This window comes from Capricornis sumatraensis, chromosome 6 (assembly GCF_032405125.1).
Source record: "Capricornis sumatraensis isolate serow.1 chromosome 6, serow.2, whole genome shotgun sequence".
NCBI lineage: Eukaryota > Metazoa > Chordata > Mammalia > Artiodactyla > Bovidae > Capricornis > Capricornis sumatraensis.
In genome coordinates this window covers 119,748,183-119,765,891 of record NC_091074.1, presented here as the reverse complement: position 1 = coordinate 119,765,891, position 17,709 = coordinate 119,748,183, and the positions used below count along the sequence as shown (strand labels likewise).

At 49.9% G+C, this 17,709-nt stretch overlaps 1 protein-coding gene across 1 annotated transcript in view; it reads left to right on the top strand.

Moving 5' to 3' along the window:
* The first annotated feature begins 610 nt into the window (after nt 1–610).
* Nucleotides 611–17,709, top strand: part of DCDC2C (doublecortin domain containing 2C) — a 102,871-nt gene continuing 85,772 nt past the window's right edge. The window contains exons 1-3 of the mRNA XM_068973662.1: nt 611–897; nt 8,009–8,060; nt 15,742–15,818. Of these exons, the coding sequence (XP_068829763.1) occupies nt 611–897; nt 8,009–8,060; nt 15,742–15,818 (416 nt within the window). The remainder of the gene's footprint in view (nt 898–8,008; nt 8,061–15,741; nt 15,819–17,709) is intronic.

Sequence of the window (17,709 nt, the reverse complement as noted above, 5' to 3'; positions counted from 1 at the left end):
AAAAGCACAGTCCTAGAAGCATTCTGCGTCTGGGTTGAAGAGGCCAGGCCTGCCTTCACCTGGAACAGGAAGTGACCTTCCCAAGGTCACCCAGGCACTTGACTTGCTCCTGCTGCACATGAGGGTGCTTTCTGAAGGTTACACCTTTGAGGCACCGCCTGCCAGCTGCGCCTGCTCGCCTAGATTCCCACGTGCTCTGGATGGTTCCTGGCACATCCTCCTTGACCAGCTTTAATTGTCCGGGGGGTCCTGTCCGCCAGCTCCTCTCCGCCTCTCGGCAGAGCGGGAGGTGGAGGAGCAGGGCAAGGGTCCCAGTGGGGCCCAGGGCACGCTTGGCCTCCCACCCCCCACCGTGGCGGGTGCCTCCCTCCGTGGCCCCGATCTCTACTTGCCTCACGTGCGGGGACTTGGATGCCCTGCCCCCGACCCTCCGCTGTCTGGCTTGGCCGCCCCTCTCCTGGGCAGCGGGGCAGGTGGGTGGCAGTCACAATCGCCGGTGGCGTCAGCGCGGATGGTGGGACCGTGGACCCGGCGCCCCGGTGTCCGGGCTGCCCGGCGGCGGCTGGAGCGCACGGGCGGCGGCTGACGGCGGCGGAGGAGGCGCGCGGCCATGGGCTCGCGCGCGCCGCACGCACTGGTGGACACCACGCCAGCCAAGACCATCGTGGTGTACCGCAACGGGGACCAGTTCTACGTGGGCCGCAAGTTCGTGCTGTCGCGGCGCCGCGTGGCCACCTTCGAGGCGCTGCTGGAGCAGCTGACCGAGCAGGTGGAGGTGCCGTTCGGCGTGCGGCGCCTCTTCACGCCGACGCGCGGGCGCCCGGTGCTGGAGCTGGACTCGCTGCAGGCCGGCGGCAAGTACGTGGCGGCCGGGCGCGAGCGCTTCAAGAAGCTGGAGTAAGTGCCCGCGGCCCGCGCGCCCCTGCCCCGCCGGGGCCGCAGTCCGCCCCCCCAGACGGGGACAGCGCCGGCTCTGCCCGGCCGGCGCCGACTCCTGGCGCGCCATGCACCATCCGCCTGGTGACCAGGGCCGAGCAGTCTGTCCCCAGACGCAGAGGGTCAGGAAGGGGATGGGGAGGGGATGGCGGGCCTGGCAGTGAAAATAGGGCGCCAGGGCGCGCCTCTTTGGAAAGGTGGGAAGCTCTGCGGGGAGAAGGGGAGTTGGGTACCCGGAGCAGAGCAGCACGCAGAGCTGGGTCGTAACTGGTCCAGACTGGCGTCCCTGGGGGCCTGGGTGCACGCCCTTTCATGAGTGCGCCTCCTGAAGTGTGCTGTGGGCCTGCTCACCGAGCTCTATCCTGCTAGATTCAGACCCTACTGAGGACAGGCACCTGGAATTTCCGAAGTTCTGGCAGCTAAGGAAGTGCAGACGTGCCTTCCAGCCTCTGAATGCCCGCTGGGAGCAGGGCAAGGACACCCCTGCTGCCCCAGTGCTGCAGAGGTCAGGACCGCAGCTGGGGAAGGATGTAGGTGTCCTGGGCAAAGAGGCCCGTGTACCAATTCCAGAGCCGCCCGGCCAGGTTCAGGCCGTCCGTAGTGCTTTGGGTGCCCAGCCAGAGCATGAATTCAGTTCTGTTTCATTTAGCCTGGGGCTGGTGTTAGTGCAATACCAATTTGTGAGACCTTTCAGCAAATGGGGTCACCACACTTCTGTTCAGACCCTTACTTTTCTTTCCAGGAGTACATCCGTCTCTGTGCTCTGACAGTCCCCATCATTTCTCTAAGCTCTGGGTACCTTATTATACAAATGTCATATCAATGCAGCGCTTTCTTAAGCTCCTTAACAAAAGCTGTTGTGGGCATCTTCCTGGAGGGCGGCCTCGGAGAACTGGGGAGGCTGTGAGGGCCTTTCAGTGTGTGTTTTGGGGAGATAAGACGCAAACAGAAGTAACTGCAGAAGAGAAAGCAGAGACTGCGTGGACAGGCACAGGTGTGATTCTGTTGAGGTGCAGGACCTCAGTAAAGGCTTCCTTTAGAGAGCAGAATCCGCCTGCAATGCAGGAGACCCTGGTTTGATTCCTAGGTCGGGGAGATCTGCCGGAGAAGGGATAGGCTACCCACTCCACTATTCTTAGGCTTGCCTTGTGGCTCAGCTGGTTAAGAATTCGCCTGCAATGTGGGAGACCTGGGTTCGATCCCTGAGTTGGGAAGATCCCTTGGAGAAGGCGAAGGCTGCCCACTCCAGTATTCTGGCCTGGAGAATTCCATGGGGTAGCAAAGAGTCAGACGCGGCTGAGGACTTGCATTACACAACAGAGCGGAAGGGAGAAAATCGCTTGTTCGTTCGTCCCCCGTGAATTCCTGGGCTGCCCTGGCGTCACTCACGTCTCGTGTCTTCCTCTAGAGACATCATTTCTGTTCCTTACGTGTTGTTGACGCCGTTTCTTTTATTGTGAAATATATCATGTACACAGAGGAGTCTGTGCATGCTCAGTTGCTGAGTCGTGTTCGGCTCTTTCGACCTCATGCTCTGTAGCCCTCCAGGCTCTTCTGTTTGTGGGGTTCTCCAGGCAAAGATTCTGGAGCGTGTTGCTGTTTCCTCCTCCAGGGGGTCTTCCCAACCCAGGGATCAAATCTGCATATCCTGTGCCTCCTGAATCTCCTGTGTTGTCAGGCAGATTCTTTACCACTGAGCTTCCTGGGAAGCCCTGTATACAGAGGAGTCTGTGGAATTTTATATGTAGTTTAAAGAATAGTGATAAAGCAAGCCTCTGTGTGAACCACAGTCTGGATTCAGGAAAAGAGAATGTCCGGTATTTTCAAAACCGCCTATCTCCACTCATCCCTTGCCCACATGGAAATACTATTTTGGCTTTTGTGATAATCATCCTTTCATAATAATCTATCCCTGAAGGATACATTTTTTCTCCAGTGTTTTATGTACTTTATGTAAATGCAGTGATGCTGTGTGTATTTTGTTACTTGCTTTTTCACACAATAATATGCTTCTGAGGCTCATCCATGTTACCAGCATGTAACTATAGGTCATTCGTTTTCACTGTTAGGTATTATTTTGTTGACTGATACACCCGTTTATTTGTTCAATCCGTTGGTGGATAATTGGGGTTGTTTTAAATCTCACGCTAAGGTAGCACACAATTTTGCACATTCCCCCACCCATCTCCTGGTGCACGTGGGTGAGACTTCCTCCCAGAGAGCATGTGGGTTATCTATTGCTGCGTGTCCTATTCATGCAAGCTTACTGGTGGGAAACAGTGTTTATTGTCTCACAGTCCCTCTGACCAGGAAGTCCGGAGCAACTTAGCCAAGTGGTTCTGCTTCAGAGACTCTCGTGTGTTTGCAGTCAAGACGCTGGTGCAGTCACGTCTGAAGGTCTGACCGGGGCAGGTGCTTGCAGGCTCACGCCCATGGCAGGAAGCTTCATCCGTGTCGTGAGGCATCCACGGGAGATCTAGCCGCTGGGCCTGCTGGGCAGGAGTGGTCCAGCCCGAAGCCACAAGAGCTCTTGTTACAGCTACATCTCTGTTAGGCTGTCTTCTCTCTCCCTCTGCCTCATTATCTCTCTGTGCTGCACATTGTTACTTTAAAAACTTATTTGCAGAAATAATTGGAACAGTGTCATTCCAGGTCACGGCCACTTTAACACAGCTTCAGAGTTGGGATGGTTCGGACCACCCAGGGGTCTCTAGGAGAGTGGGTCATGACGACCCCATGGCTGGCGGGCCCTGAGCCAGCGCCTTTGTGTGTGGTTCGTCCTCTCTGCTCCCAGCAGCCGCCACCCCTAAACCAAAGTGGCCCCAGCCATCGGGCCCTTGTCTTTCTATTCCCTTTCCTTCCTGGACTGTGCTAACCCTCACCACCTTGTTATGTTGCCGAGGTGTGTTTTTCAGTTTGTCAAGTTTTCCTTGTTTTTAAGAGGACACGCTGATCAGGGTTCCTTTAGTCCACGGTTCCCAGCGCCGAGGTCTTCTCACCCTTTTTCTTGGTGTGTGTGTGTTGTGAATCTGTAGGTGACGATGTCGTTCAGCCCATGGAAGGCACTTTTCATTGTCTTCTAACTCAGCGGTTGCTGATGAGAAATCAGCCATCATCTTTCGCTTCCGGAAAGTGATGTTTTATCCTTTTTAGCTTTTTGAGATGCGCGGCTTGAGTCCGGGTGCTGTGCTTTAAACGGTGTGTCTACGTGCGGCTTTCCTGGCTCTCCCCGTGTCCGGGATGGCGGCGTCGCCGGCTCGGGGTGGGGTTCTTAGCCAGCCTCTTCCGACGGCTCTCTGTCTTGTCTTCCTGCTGCTTCCGGTATCCGAGTGGGTGTGGGCAGGCCTCTTTCATTGGCTCAGACCTCCTCTTTCTCATCTCTCTCTCTCTCAACTTTGTGCTGTAATCTAGGCTTCCAGTATCCGAGTGGGTGTGGGCGGGCCTGTTTCATTGGCTCAGACCTCCTCTTTCTCATCTCTCTCTCTCACCTTGGTGCTGTAATCTAGCCACTCTCTTCACATAGATCTTCTGATTAATTTTTCTGCCTCTGTGTCCTATCCTATCAAACCTGTTCATTGAATTTTAAATCTCTAATTTTTCATTTCCAAACATGCTATCTGGTTTTTCCTCAGAGCTTCCATTTCATTCTCTTGGGTCTCTCAGTCCTGTGTGAGTTTTCAGGTTTGCCTTTTGTTGAGGTCTTGTCCTGTGATTTGCACCTGCAATCCCAGTATTTGAAACTTGCCTCTGTCTTCTCTTATTTCATCTGGTTTATTCTTGTGGTCCTTGCTAGCCTTGTTAGTTTACTTACGTTTTGAGTGCAAATGACTCCTTTTCCATGGAATTTGTGTTTTGAGGAGATCCTTTGAGGCCCGAGATAAAAGTGAGATGTTCCGGAGGGGATCTCTGTTTTCTCCTCCCACATCCCCGGGATGCTCCCTATACAAAGGGCCCTCCAAATTGTCAGTGTCTTGAGTTTTTCAGGGCCACCCAGATAGAGGTATTTTGTGAGCCAGCTGGCTTGCAATCTCAGTTCTTAATGGCATCTGCAAATGTGCAGACTTGACATCCTGTTGCTTTTGAATAAAAATCACAGACATCATAGTTGCTAAGAGGTAGCATTTGGGTTGAAGCCTCCCAGGTGGTGCAGTGGTAAAGAACCCACCTGCTTATGCAGGAGACGGAGGAGACCTCTCATTTGGTGGAGAGACTTTCAGCGCTGATTGAAAATGTTTTGGATTCATGGCAGAAATATTGAGGAAGACGTTGAGGTGTTTCTCTTCCTGGATTTCTTAAGGTCGATTGTTATATTCTGTAGGGAATGGAAGGTGATCCAGTTCACTGAGCAGGAAGGGGAGGAGGGGTTCCCACGTGGTGGAGACCCTCTGTTATTTTGCATTGTCCGTGTACCGTCACTGCTATCGAATGGATGGGAGGGGTTTGCATACAGAGTTCAACACGGAGAGGCATTTGGATTTCGCTTCTTCACTACCTTTTAGATCAGTGAAGTATGAAATCGGAACCCAGACGTTGGTGAATAAAGCTCTGAAAACTGTTTGGGCTTAATTTACGTTGGTATCAGTGAGCTAGCACTTGTCGGAATGTATATTCTGTACTTACTGAGCCGTTGAGTGGTTAAAATTAATTTCCACCAGCAAATAAGCTTCTAATTGTGCCGCCAGGGGATGAACTTTGAAGTGCAACCTGATGATATATGAACCGCCCCGGAGGTCTTCTCATAATAACGGCTGTGAAACGGTACATTGAGAAGACAAGCAGCGTAAAATCTACCCAAATCCAGTCGTCATTCAAACACTTCCTACACTTTCTGGAATAAATTAATTTGAGATGAGAAATAGAATTTTTTCTCTATAAAACAAAATATTGTAGGCTAATAATTACTTAAAAGATAAATGTCCCATAAAGCCTGGAATTAATGGTTTGTGGAGAAAGTTGTATTCACAGTAAAATGTAGATCACGGCATTGTGTGCGTATGTTTGTGTATGTCTGTGTGCATGTGGCACACATGTGCACACATGTATGTATGCATGTGTGTATGTGTGTGCATGTCTCTGTGTGCATGTATGTGTGTCTGCATACGTATGTGTGAACACATGCATGTGTGTGTGTGTGTCTGTGTATGCATGTGTGTTTGGGGAGACCCCAAAGAATCTGAATTATGGTAGGAGTTTTTCCTGTTTCCCTTAGGAGTTTGTCGTTGAGATAAAAAGTGAACGTGCTGTTAAACTCGGGCAGCTCCGTGGTACACTGGTCTCCGCGAGTCTCCTAACCCCAACCTGCTCCTGAGCACTCACAGGGGATGGGGAGGGGGAAAGAGCGTGTGCAGAGGCCAGCCTGCCAGGGGAGGAGGAGTGTGGTCTCTGGGCTGGGAGACCTGGGCTGGACAGGGTCCTGGCTCTCCCCGTGTGGTGGCACTTAGCCGGCTGAACAGCCTCGCTGAGACTCAGCCTCCTCATCGGAATAGGGCTCGCTGATGTCTGCTCCAGGGCGGGTCGTGAGGACGCAGTGGACACAGCACTTTGAAGTGCCTGGCGTGGGCCTCGTGGTGGGCTTCTGCCTCGCTCTTTTTCTCCAGAAGCAGCAGGGGGGCGCCTTGCACACGAGCATCTAGGCTCTGCTTCAGGCTCCTGCTCCCCAACCCCTCACACCCCCAAGGAAACCCAGGTCCTTCCAGAAGCCTCCTCCAGGTGCCTGGCTTAATGGCCCGGGCCCGCCGGCTCTCCGAGGAATCACTTGTCCCCTCTTTCCATTCTGTCTCGATGCTCTTCAGCAGACAATGTGGAGACAATAAATAGCATTCTGTGGCTGTGCAATCTTTTTATGCCTTAATTTTCCCATATTTATTTTTACCTTTTGTTTTCCATTTTGTGATAATAAGTTGTGTCATTTAGGGAATTAATGTTCATTGTCAAATATGTAATTTTGGGATTCAACCCTAAAATGCCTATTTGGAGACAAGCAGAAGTGTGCGTGGAAGGGACCTACAAGGGTGGTGAGTTGAAGATGTACAGTCTCTTCAGTTCACAGTTTTCAAAGGTTTGAACTGACTGCGACATTTTATAATGGAGGTGTTCATGTAATATGAAATTTTGGTTTCCATTTAAAAATAGAGGATTTTATTGTTTAAAAGGACTGAGTTTTTAGTTGCCTGCATTTCCATAGGAAAACATTGCCAGGAGTTAGGCGCCCCATCCATCTCAGAGGGACCCTCACTCCTCTAGTTGCAGACCCTGCCATTCCCTACCACCACCCTTTGCAAGCGTCACCTTTCACTTGCCTCCATAGGCGTCTGAGCTTGTGACTCCTGACTGTATAGTAAGTGCTTAAAAATGTCTTTTTCTTCCATCCACCAACTCTTAGTCAGTCTTTCTCTGACTGGCTAAAATCATTGTCAAAAACAATCTCAAATACATAAAGATTTTTTTAAATCAGAAGGAAGCCTTAACTAACATACATTTTAATGTATTCTTTTTTTATCATTAAGAACGTCTGTTCTATCTATGAGGCATATGGAAGACTCTTCAAAAGTCCTCAGGTTGTTAACAGTTGTACCTGTGGGGCTCATACACGTTTGATTCTTGTGGCTCTTTCCAGTGTTCAGGTTTTGGCAGGATGGGGTCCAGGACGACATTCCGTGAGACATGCGGGACAGTGCAGGCATGAGGGAGCTGGGCGGGGCTTCTGGGTCTCCGCCCTGACTTTGGCCGGTAGTGGACCCTGGATGAGCCACGAGTGACCCTGTAAAGTTTTCCTCTTTGAGTCCTTCCCAAGGTTCCTCTGTGATTAATCATGTCGTGTGAGGGAAAGCAATGCCACTTGAGGACAGTTTTCCCGAGTGGTGCCAACGATGGCATCACCAACTGTGGACTTTCTGCTGCAATGGCATTGCTGTCGTATGTTGACGTGGGCGTGTACGGTGCTCTAGATTTTAGTTTTAAGTTGGTATGCAGTGGGATATTGTGATGCCGAAGGCGAGACACCTCCAAAGAGGCTCAAATTTTCAATCTAAATATCTACCTTCTAACTGGGTTTTTCTTTCTTCTTTTGCAGTTATATTAATATAGTTCCCAGAAAACCTGCAAAGATGAGGAAGTTGAAGGAAGTAAGTGCTCACTGCCAGCTACTAAAGATGGGATGAAGTGGATGACTTGGTAAAAATGGAAACGTCAGTATGGAGTGATTAAGTTTCATAGAAACAGCCTTTTGTAGGGAATGCCTACAAAGGCAGGCTGCTCTTTAAGCCAGAAGTCACTGGGCGAGCTTGTTCTGTTTGTCTGAGCACCTCAGTCACTAAGGTGGTGGACGTGGGCGAGAATGTTCTAAGACCGCCGTTAGGCAGAGAGCGGATCCGTCCATCCAGTTAATGAGATGCAATGTGCTGCCATTCAGTAAGCCTTTTAACTCCTCTTTTGTTTCGGGGATTTGGAAAGACAGGTGTCAGGAAAAGTTATTTCGAGTCGCACGATGTTAAAGCTCATTATAATCTTAAATTTAAAGATTTGCTCTATGTTCCCAACATTTTTGTGCTTGAAAGACATTTGAAAGGTCTACAAGATGGAACCATCCATCATTCTATTCACATCACTTGGGTCTTAGCAAACAAAAAAACAAACCGTATTTTAAAAGAGTAAGTTAAAAGAGATCCACCTTTTTAATGAGCGACAAAAATCACCAACTTTGAGCAAGATAGCCCGATGCTTTTTAGAATGCAAGATGATTTTTACTTTTTTATCTTGTGAATGGGCTTTCGGGGAGTATTTCAAAGGTGAGCTGTTTTTAGAGTATCTGCTTCTACACATGGTAATTTTGCTATTAAGTTCTCTCCTCTGTAGAAAGGAGATGAGAATGTGTTAGACAATGTGTAACACGAAGATTACATGATGAAATATATGTAGCGTACCAGCACTAAATGTGTCGGTTCTCATCCTCCATGTCCTCTAAATATCCTTGAACTCCAGCCAGGGCTCCAGTCAAGGACAGTCCAGCGGTGCTCGGTTTGCCCCCAGACACCAGCCTGCAGACACGTTTAGCATTACTTCCCCACCTTAGACTGTCTCTTGCCAGAGACAGGAGGAAAAGTTCCTGACCAGAAAGCAATTGGCTGCTGCTGCTGCTGCTGCTAAGTCGCTTCAGTCGTGTCCGACTCTGTGCGACCCCATAGACGGCAGCCTACCAGGCTCCCCCGTCCCTGGGATTCTCCAGGCAAGAACACTGGAGTGGGTTGCCATTTCCTTCTCCAATGCATGAAAGTGAAAACTGAAAGTGAAAGCACTCAGTCGTGTCCGACTCTGTGCAACCCCATAGACGGCAGCCCACCAGGCTCCCCCGTCCATGGGATTTTCCAGGCAAGAGTACTGGAGTGGGGTGCCATTGCCTTCCCCAAAGCAAATGGCAGTCACTGAATTTCAGAGCTGCCTTAGTAAAGAGAGAGGAAATGTATATGGTCATCTTTAACCCCTAGGTCCCTGCGTCTCCCTCTCCAGGCGGGGCAGGGAGTGGGATTAAACACCAGTTCTGAAGAGGACCCCTCGACGGTAACTGTTCAAATTTGAGTCTATGTTTATCCATTGTACACTGCAATGATTTAAAAACATTAGACTTGATTACAGGTAACATTTAGCATTTTAGGACAGGAAGGAGAGTTCCTAGAGTATCTCATCAAAGCTCCCTGTTTTCTGACTGAGGACGCTGTGATGGGAGACGTTCGGACAAGCCTGTGTGAAATGTGGGTACTGCCCCGTCTTCTCCAACTTGGGCCTAGATTCCCAGGGCCCTCACACCAGGGCTGTGGTTGCCCAAGGAGCTTTGTAATTGTTCTTTTGAAATTTGCACTCTTTCATTTTTTTAAAAAATCTGATTTTAAAATCATTCTTGCTGAGAAAAATGTCAACATTGCCGTGCAGAAAGGCTCAATGAGGAAAGCAAAAATCACCCGTGATCCCACCTCCCAAAGATCAGCACTGTGTGTGTTTCGTCATGTTCGTTTCCAGTGGCCTTTCTCTGCACAAGTAGCGAATACCTAGCTATCTACCCTCACAGACACACGTGTGTGTACAATATGTGTGTGTATGTATTTAAAGAGATGCAGTCCGCCAGCACACACTGTTTTCTTTTTATTAGTTAAGTATCGTGATAGTTTACCCTGGTAAAGGATCTCCTGCAACATGGGTTTTAGTGGCTGCAAAATGTTCCATCATGTGAGTCTGTCATAATTATCTAACCCACTCCCTGTCAACCGACCTCCCATCCTTTTGCATTTCCATTATTGTAACCTGGCAGTGGGATGGCCCCCGACAGAGCCGTCATGATTGTGTGTAAGGAGGAGGAGTTACGCGCACAATTTTAGCCTCTTTAATGTTGACTTCCAGCGTGTCTCTAAGAGTGCGTGCTGGTGCCAGGGCACGTGTGACGGTATTCCCATGAGAATGCCACCCCCGCCCTGGGGTGCTGCGGGGCTGAGCCGTGTCCTGTGCAGTGGGGAGGCCTGGAGGTGCTTGACGGTCACCCCCGGCCCCCGCTCCTTCAGTGGAAGACATCACCCCCTGAAAGTGGCTCGTGATTATTGCTGTTTGCTGTGTAAATCCTTGTCTTGGTGGGACTGTAGTGTTTTCACAGCCTCTGTGAGGTAGCTTTGCAAGTGAACATGGTGTTGAAAGCTCCCCACACCTTGTCAGAAGTTGAGGCCGTGGGCTCCCCTCCTGTGCCCACTCCAGCCAGCTCACTCAGTGCACACGCTGGGCCTTAAGCATGTTTATGGCAGCATTGATTATTATTATTTTTGTAATTTCAAAAACCTGGGAACCCCGTAAATGTTCATCAATAGAGGAGTGGTTGAGTGGTTTATGACATCATCCATGATTAGATCTATAGGCATGGATCTGAAATAACACCTCTTAGAGTGTTGTGGGGATTGAGACAGTGATGGGCCTATTGTAAGCACTCAGGAAATCATTGAAATTGTTACTCATGATATCTTTAAGCTGGAATAGCTCACCCTATCTGAATTTGAAATCCATGAATGTCTGCCAATTTGAACACCAGTGCAAACTGTTAAAAGCACTAAGTACACTACACTGTAAGTTTTGGCCAAGTCCAAATATTCAGGGTTTATATGTTTTACTAAATTACTCTGCCTTATTTTGTGATACAGTAACACAGAGTAGGAGTGCCTAGCTTTTTGTAGAGTATTCTTTCACAGAATTTACATTCTGGTCAAAATGTTAAATTAGTGTGGAAATTGCAGAAGCTTCTTAAGAGATCTTAGTTTAGCAAAAAAATTTACTTAAAATTAATTAGAATATCATAGTAGTACATTTCCTATAACCATAGAAATGACGTGTGCTTCAGTGTAATGAATCTGGAATTGCATTTCATTCAATGGAGGGGCGAGGAAAATTAGACTCCAAATAGTGCTCTTGGGATCTTGAGTTTCGATGATGATGTCGTTTATTTAATGAGAATGTCGTCGGTGTCCGATTTTTAAAAAAGACTTTTTAAATAAACATTAAAAATACTGTCATTGGTGTGTTTTGGCTCCGCGGGGCCTTCGTGGCTGAGCGGGCTTTCCCCAGCTGTGCCCAGTGGGCTGCTCGCTAGTGTTGGGGCGAGGGCGTCTCTTGCTGTGCAGCGCCCACTCTGGGGCCCACAGGCTTCGTGAGCTGTAGCTTGCGGGCTCCAGAGCTCGGCCTCCAGAGCCGTACATCTTCCTCCAAGCCCCGTTGGTATTTTGTGTTCCCTTTTTCGAAGGACGGAGTTGTACACCCAGTTCCTGAAACCAGAGACCTAGGCGCTGTTCTTAGTTTTCCCGTCTACCAGATGCCCAGGCCCCATCCCTCCCCTCGCCCCTCAAGCCTGTTCAGTTAGTCCTCCGAGTCTTGCTGACGGCCCGGAGCTGCTCCTGGGAGTCCCGTGCCTTCTGCTGGCCTTCCGGCAGGCTGCGCTTCCCTTTCCAACTTGATCACCTCGGTTCCCTGGTGCAGACACTACCAGGCCTGCCTCCTTGCTCCTGGGGGGTGGCGTCTATTCTGCTAACCTTGACCTGCCCTTGCTTTCTCCGTCAGCCCCGCCTCTCACCACCCCTCCCTCTGAGTCCAGGATCTAGTCTAGCACTTTCTGTCTCCCAGAGACCTTGTACCCACGAGGGTGTGTCCAGAGTCCTCTCGCCAGGGTGCTGCGTACATGTTGCTCCCCCAGGCTCATTCAACATTTCTTCCCACCCTCCACGGACTGGCTCCTTCCTGTAGTTTGGCTCTCAGCCTGGATGCCGCTTTCTCCAGGAAGCCTGCTTTGTATCGCTGTGAGGAGGGGGTGCACCCGTCTGTGCCCCACGCTGGCCCCCACGGAGCCCTCACCACAGAGCTGCGTGTGCTGGCCCCCTTGTTGCCAGACTGCCGCTTCAGTGGCCTGGGTCCCCACGCGCCCAGCACTTCCAAGGCAGGGGTGATGCTCGCGCTTGCCTCTCTATCACTTAGCACAGCTCCTCCTGTGGTGCGTCCTCCACAAATAGGGCTTAAGTAACTGAATGGAGCCATGGCCGAGGGCCTTGCGGAGTCTGCAGCCCAGCAGAATTTGGACCAGGTACTGTCCCTGGGTCGGTTTTACTTGAGGCCCCGCTTCTGAGTAAAGACTTCAGGGATGGCCAGCAAGCAGGCTGCATGAGTCAGTGGCCACCTCATGCTTTGTGATGCTTTCTCTGATTGCAGACTCAGCAAATCTGGAGTCATTCAGAGCACCAGTTCCAGCCGGTAGGTCCATTCGTCAGCGGGCAGCTGAAGTCCTCAGATACGCAGATGACACCACCCTTATGGCAGAAAGTGAAGAACTAAAGAGCCTCTTCAGGAAAGTGAAAGCGGAGAGTGAAAAGCTGGCTTAAAACAACATTCAGAAAACTCAGATCATAGCATCTGGTCCCATCACTTCACGGCAAATAGATGGGGAAACAGTGACAGACTTTATTTTTGGGGAGCTCCAGAATCACTGCAGATGGTGACTGCAGCCATGAAATTAAAACACGCTTACTCCTTGGAAGAAAAGCTATGACCAACCTAGACAGCATATGAAAAAGCATAGACATTACTTTGCCAACAAAGATCCGTCTAGTCAAGGCTATGGTTTTTCTAGTAGTCATGTATGGATGTGAGAGTTGGACTATAAAGAAAGCTGAGTGCTAAAGATTGATGCTTTTTAACTGTGGTGTTGGAGACGACTCTTGAGAGTCTCTTGGACGGCAAAAAGATCCAACCAGTACATCCTAAAGAAAATCAGTCCTGAATATTCTTTGGAAGGACTGACGCTGAAGCTAAAACTCCAATACTTTGGCCACCTGATGAGAAGAATTGACTCATGGGAATTGACTCAGAAGAATTGACTCAGGGAAAAGACCCTGATGCTGGGAAAGATTGAAGGCGGAAGGAGAAGGGGACAACAGAGGATGAAATGGCTGGATGGCATCACCGACTCAATGGACATGAGTTTGTGTAAACTCCGGGAGTTGGTGATGGACAGCGAGGCCTGGCGTGCTGCAGTCCATGAGGTTGCAAAGAGTTGGACATGACTGAGCGACTGAACTGAACTGAACTGAACTGAGCTGAGCTGAGCTGAGCTGAAGTTCGTCCTCCAGGGGAGCGTGACCATGGGTCACCTATGGGGCTTTTTGTTTGATGTTTGGCATGAAGAAGGCTGTGAGGGTGTTCACGGAGGGTTATTGGAGCAGGATGGGGCCGGGGAGAGAAGGGACTTCAGGGCAACAAGAGAAACAAGATCTGCTGCTGTTGCCCGGGCCCTTAGCTCTGAACTTCAGGTGCTTTCTTTGCACTGGACAATGCGTTCACTCACTTTGTGTTACTGGTATCTCGAGCAAAACTATGTCAATGCATTCCTTTTTTTTAAACTTTTTTTTTTGCCTAATATATATATTTGTATTTGTATTTGTATTTGATTTATAATACTGTGTTAGTTTCAAGTGTGATTGAAAAAGTGATTTGGTTATGCATATTTGAAGATTCTATTTCACTATCGATTATTACGAGGAATGACTATTGCTCCCTGTGTTGTATGGTAAATCCTTGTTGCTCATCTGCTGTACGTGTAGCAGCTTGCACTGGTTAACCCCCGTCTCCTCATTTAGCCCCCACCTTCTCCGCTGGTAACCATAAGCTTGCTTGTTATGTCTGTGAGTCTGTTTCTGTTCTGTATGTAGATTCACTTGTATTTTTTTCAGATTTGACTTATAAATATATCATGAAATTTTCATCTTTTTCTGTCTGACTTACTGTACACGCACTGCCCTGATCTGCATTGCATACGCAGACAGACAAACAGGCTTAGGGAAGCGAGACAAACTGAGCAAGCTCACACGGTGATAAAGAGCTGGAAAAAGTCCTGGAGTCATGGATGACTCAACAAAGGCTCCTAAGTGCTCTATCAACATAGGTTCAAGTGCCCATTTTGCTAAAACCTATAATAAAATATTTTTGATGGTTTATTATGGCCAGGACACTTAATAGCTGTGTGTTCTTGGAAAGATTGTATAACCTCTGATTCTTTGTTACCTGGTTGTTTTGAGGATCAGACACGAACGCTTATAAAGGTCCGAGTGCAGCGCCTGGTGGAGAAGGCGATGGCACCCCACTCCAGTACTCTTGCCTGGAAAATCCCATGGGCAGAGGAGCCTGGTGGGCTGCAGTCCATGGGGTCGCTAAGAGTCGGACACGACTGAGCGACTTCCCTTTCGCTTTTCGCTTTCACGCATTGGAGAAGGAAATGGCAACCCACTCCAGTGTTCTTGCCTGGAGAATCCCAGGGATGGCGGGAGCCTGGAGGGAGGCCGTCTATGGGGTCGCACACAACTGATGTGACTTAGCAGCAGCAGCAGCAGTACCTGGTGCACAGTAGGCATCAACAAACCACCAATGCTGCTTTGGCCGCCTTGAGTGTCTTCCATCACGGACACAGATCTGGTTTAGAGACCCTGGTTAGTCGCTCATTCGTGTCTGACTCTTTGCAACCCCTTGGACTGTAGCCCTCCAGGCTCCTCCGTCCACGGGGTTCTCCAGGCAGAATACTGGAGTGGATTGCCATTTCCTTCTCCAGGGGATCTTCCTCCCAACCCAGGGATTGAACCCAGGTCTCCTGCATGGCAGGGAGATTCTTTACTGTCTGAGCCACCACCTTCAATAAGGAGCTCTAAAGCCCACTGCGTCCTGCCTCTTGGGGCAGATGATTGACACAAGTCTTGAAACTGTCACCACCAACAGACAACAGAAAAGCATGTTTGCCTGACACTTGTTCGGAGATTATTGTATGGAATACGGGGGAAAGGTCCAGAATCATATATTTAATTGCTGGAGCCATTGAGCCAGGCAGGTGATATTGGGGTTAATGAATCCTTAACACATAGAAAAGCAACTGGTTCATTGTTTCCATAATTTTATGCAGTCACGCAGAGAGCTGTATACAAGTATACATAATTTTAAAAATCTGTCTCGTTTTGGCTGAGCTCTTTGTCGCTCGCTGGCTTTTCTCCAGCTGTGCCTGGAGGGCTTCTCGTCGTGGTGTCCTCTCTGGTAGAGCACCGGCTCTAGGGTGTGCCGGGTCCAGCCGCTGCTGCTCCCAGACTCCGCCAGCACGGAGCGCAGCTTCCCTGGTCCCCTCTGGGGTCTGTTCTGTTAGTGGGGCTGCCCCACCTTTGCTTAGATTTTGGGCTGATGCTGTGGGTCATATCGGTGTTCAACAAGCATTTGTTAGCTTGACCTGGGTTCTGGGCTTCCTTTGTCTCCTTGCAGATCACACCGGTGGTGCACTGTGGCATGAGCGTGCCTTCCAGGTGGCAGACGTTCCATCGCACATCCCGACAAATAAAGTGAGTCCAGTGGGGGCAGGGGCCCAAGCCCCTTAAAGACAGTAGCCTCCCTGCTCTGCCTTTCTCCTCGTCCTCCCCCTGCTCACCCTGACGTCTCTTCCGTCTTCCCAGAACCTTCTGTTCGATTCCGCCTTGCAGGTGCCACGTGTTCTCTCAAGAACCTTGATTTTGGAGAAGCAATGCCATTGCCCCACTACAGTTCCCGGGTCACGTGGGGGCAGGAACATGCAATTTAGTCTCCTTTTTTTCATTTATTTTGCAGTCTAGTCATTGCAGCTGCTGGATGGTGATCAGAAATGTGGAAGTTCTGTTCCCAGTGAAACTTAAAAAACAAACAGAAAATAGTTATGATGGCTTTCAGAGTTTCCGATGTTTGAGCGAGGAAGGTAGTTTTGAGCCTCCCTGCTGAACTGGGCGGAGAAGGCAATGGCACCCCACTCCAGTACTCTTGCCTGGAAAATCCCTGTATGGGGGAGCCTGGTAGGCTGCAGTCCATGGGGTCGCTATGAGTTGGACACGACTGAGCAACTTCACTCTCACTTTTTACTTTCATGCGTTGGAGAAGGAAATGGCAACCCACTCCAGTGTTCTTGCCTGGAGAATCCCAGGGATGGGGGAGCCTGGTGGGAGGCCGCCTATGGGGTTGCACAGAGTCAGACACGACTGAAGCGGCTTAGCAGCAGCAGCTGAACCTGGAGCTGGGGTAGCCAGAGTGGAGGCTATTGAGGGTGAGTTCTGTAGCAGCCAGATGCCGGAGAAGAAGCTGATGCACCTCCCCTCTCTCCTGGTCCTGCTCCAGATGGAAGGAATTCCAGTGATTTTACAGGTCCTGGCTCCCCATCAGAGAGGCCCCAGCTCGGGTTGGTCCCAGCCTTGAGTAGCCAAGGCTCCACTTTCCAGCCGGTTGTCCTTCCTGCCCCTGCTGACCAGCCAAGCGCTGGGGCCCCGGACTCAGGGAAGCCCCTGCGGAACCAGCAGAGCCCCCGATGGAGATGCCCGAGGGCATCATGGGCAAACGCGACCTGCTGGTTAGCGAAGCTGCTCCTTCACTCACCCTCGAAAACCCAACCATCATTTCTCCACGACACTTTTCCTTAGCCTTCTGCAAGGGAGCCATTCACCCAGCCTGGATCTTTCCACTGTGTCTTTTATTAATCTGAGAACTGTTTTGAAATAACAAAAAACAGTATTTCTAAATTTTGTGAAAGACATCTCTTTCTGAAGAATGGATAGAAACCTGAGGGAACATTACTGACTTACGGGTCCTTCCTGGCAAAGACACATTTCCCTAGATGTATATGTATTTTTTTGTCCTGACACAACTTTCCAGTGGTTCTCACTTCCTTTTCCAGTCTGTTTTTTCCTATTATAAATCAGTTATTCTTAAGGCCTATGCTTTGTTCTGTGCACGGTGTGCTAGAAACTCCACTGGATGGATGCAAAACCATCCAAACGCAGGGCCTTTTCTACCATGTTCGCATGGAGACCTTGTAACTTAAAACCAAACAGAAAATAGTTAAGATGGTTTTTCGGAGTTCTCAGTGTTCGAGAGAGAAAGGTGTTTTGACATTTCCTCACCATCACCACCACCACCACCACCACCATCAGCACCACCATCACCACCATCACCATCACTATCACCATCACCACCATCACCACAATCACCACCACCACCATCACCATCACCATCACCATCACCACCATCACTATCACCACCATCACCACCATCACCATCACTATCACCATCACCACCACCATCACCACCACCATCACCATCACCATCACCACCATCACCACCATCACCATCACCATCATCACCATCACCACCATCACCACCACCACCACCATCACCATCACCACCACCATCACCACCACCACCATCATCACCACC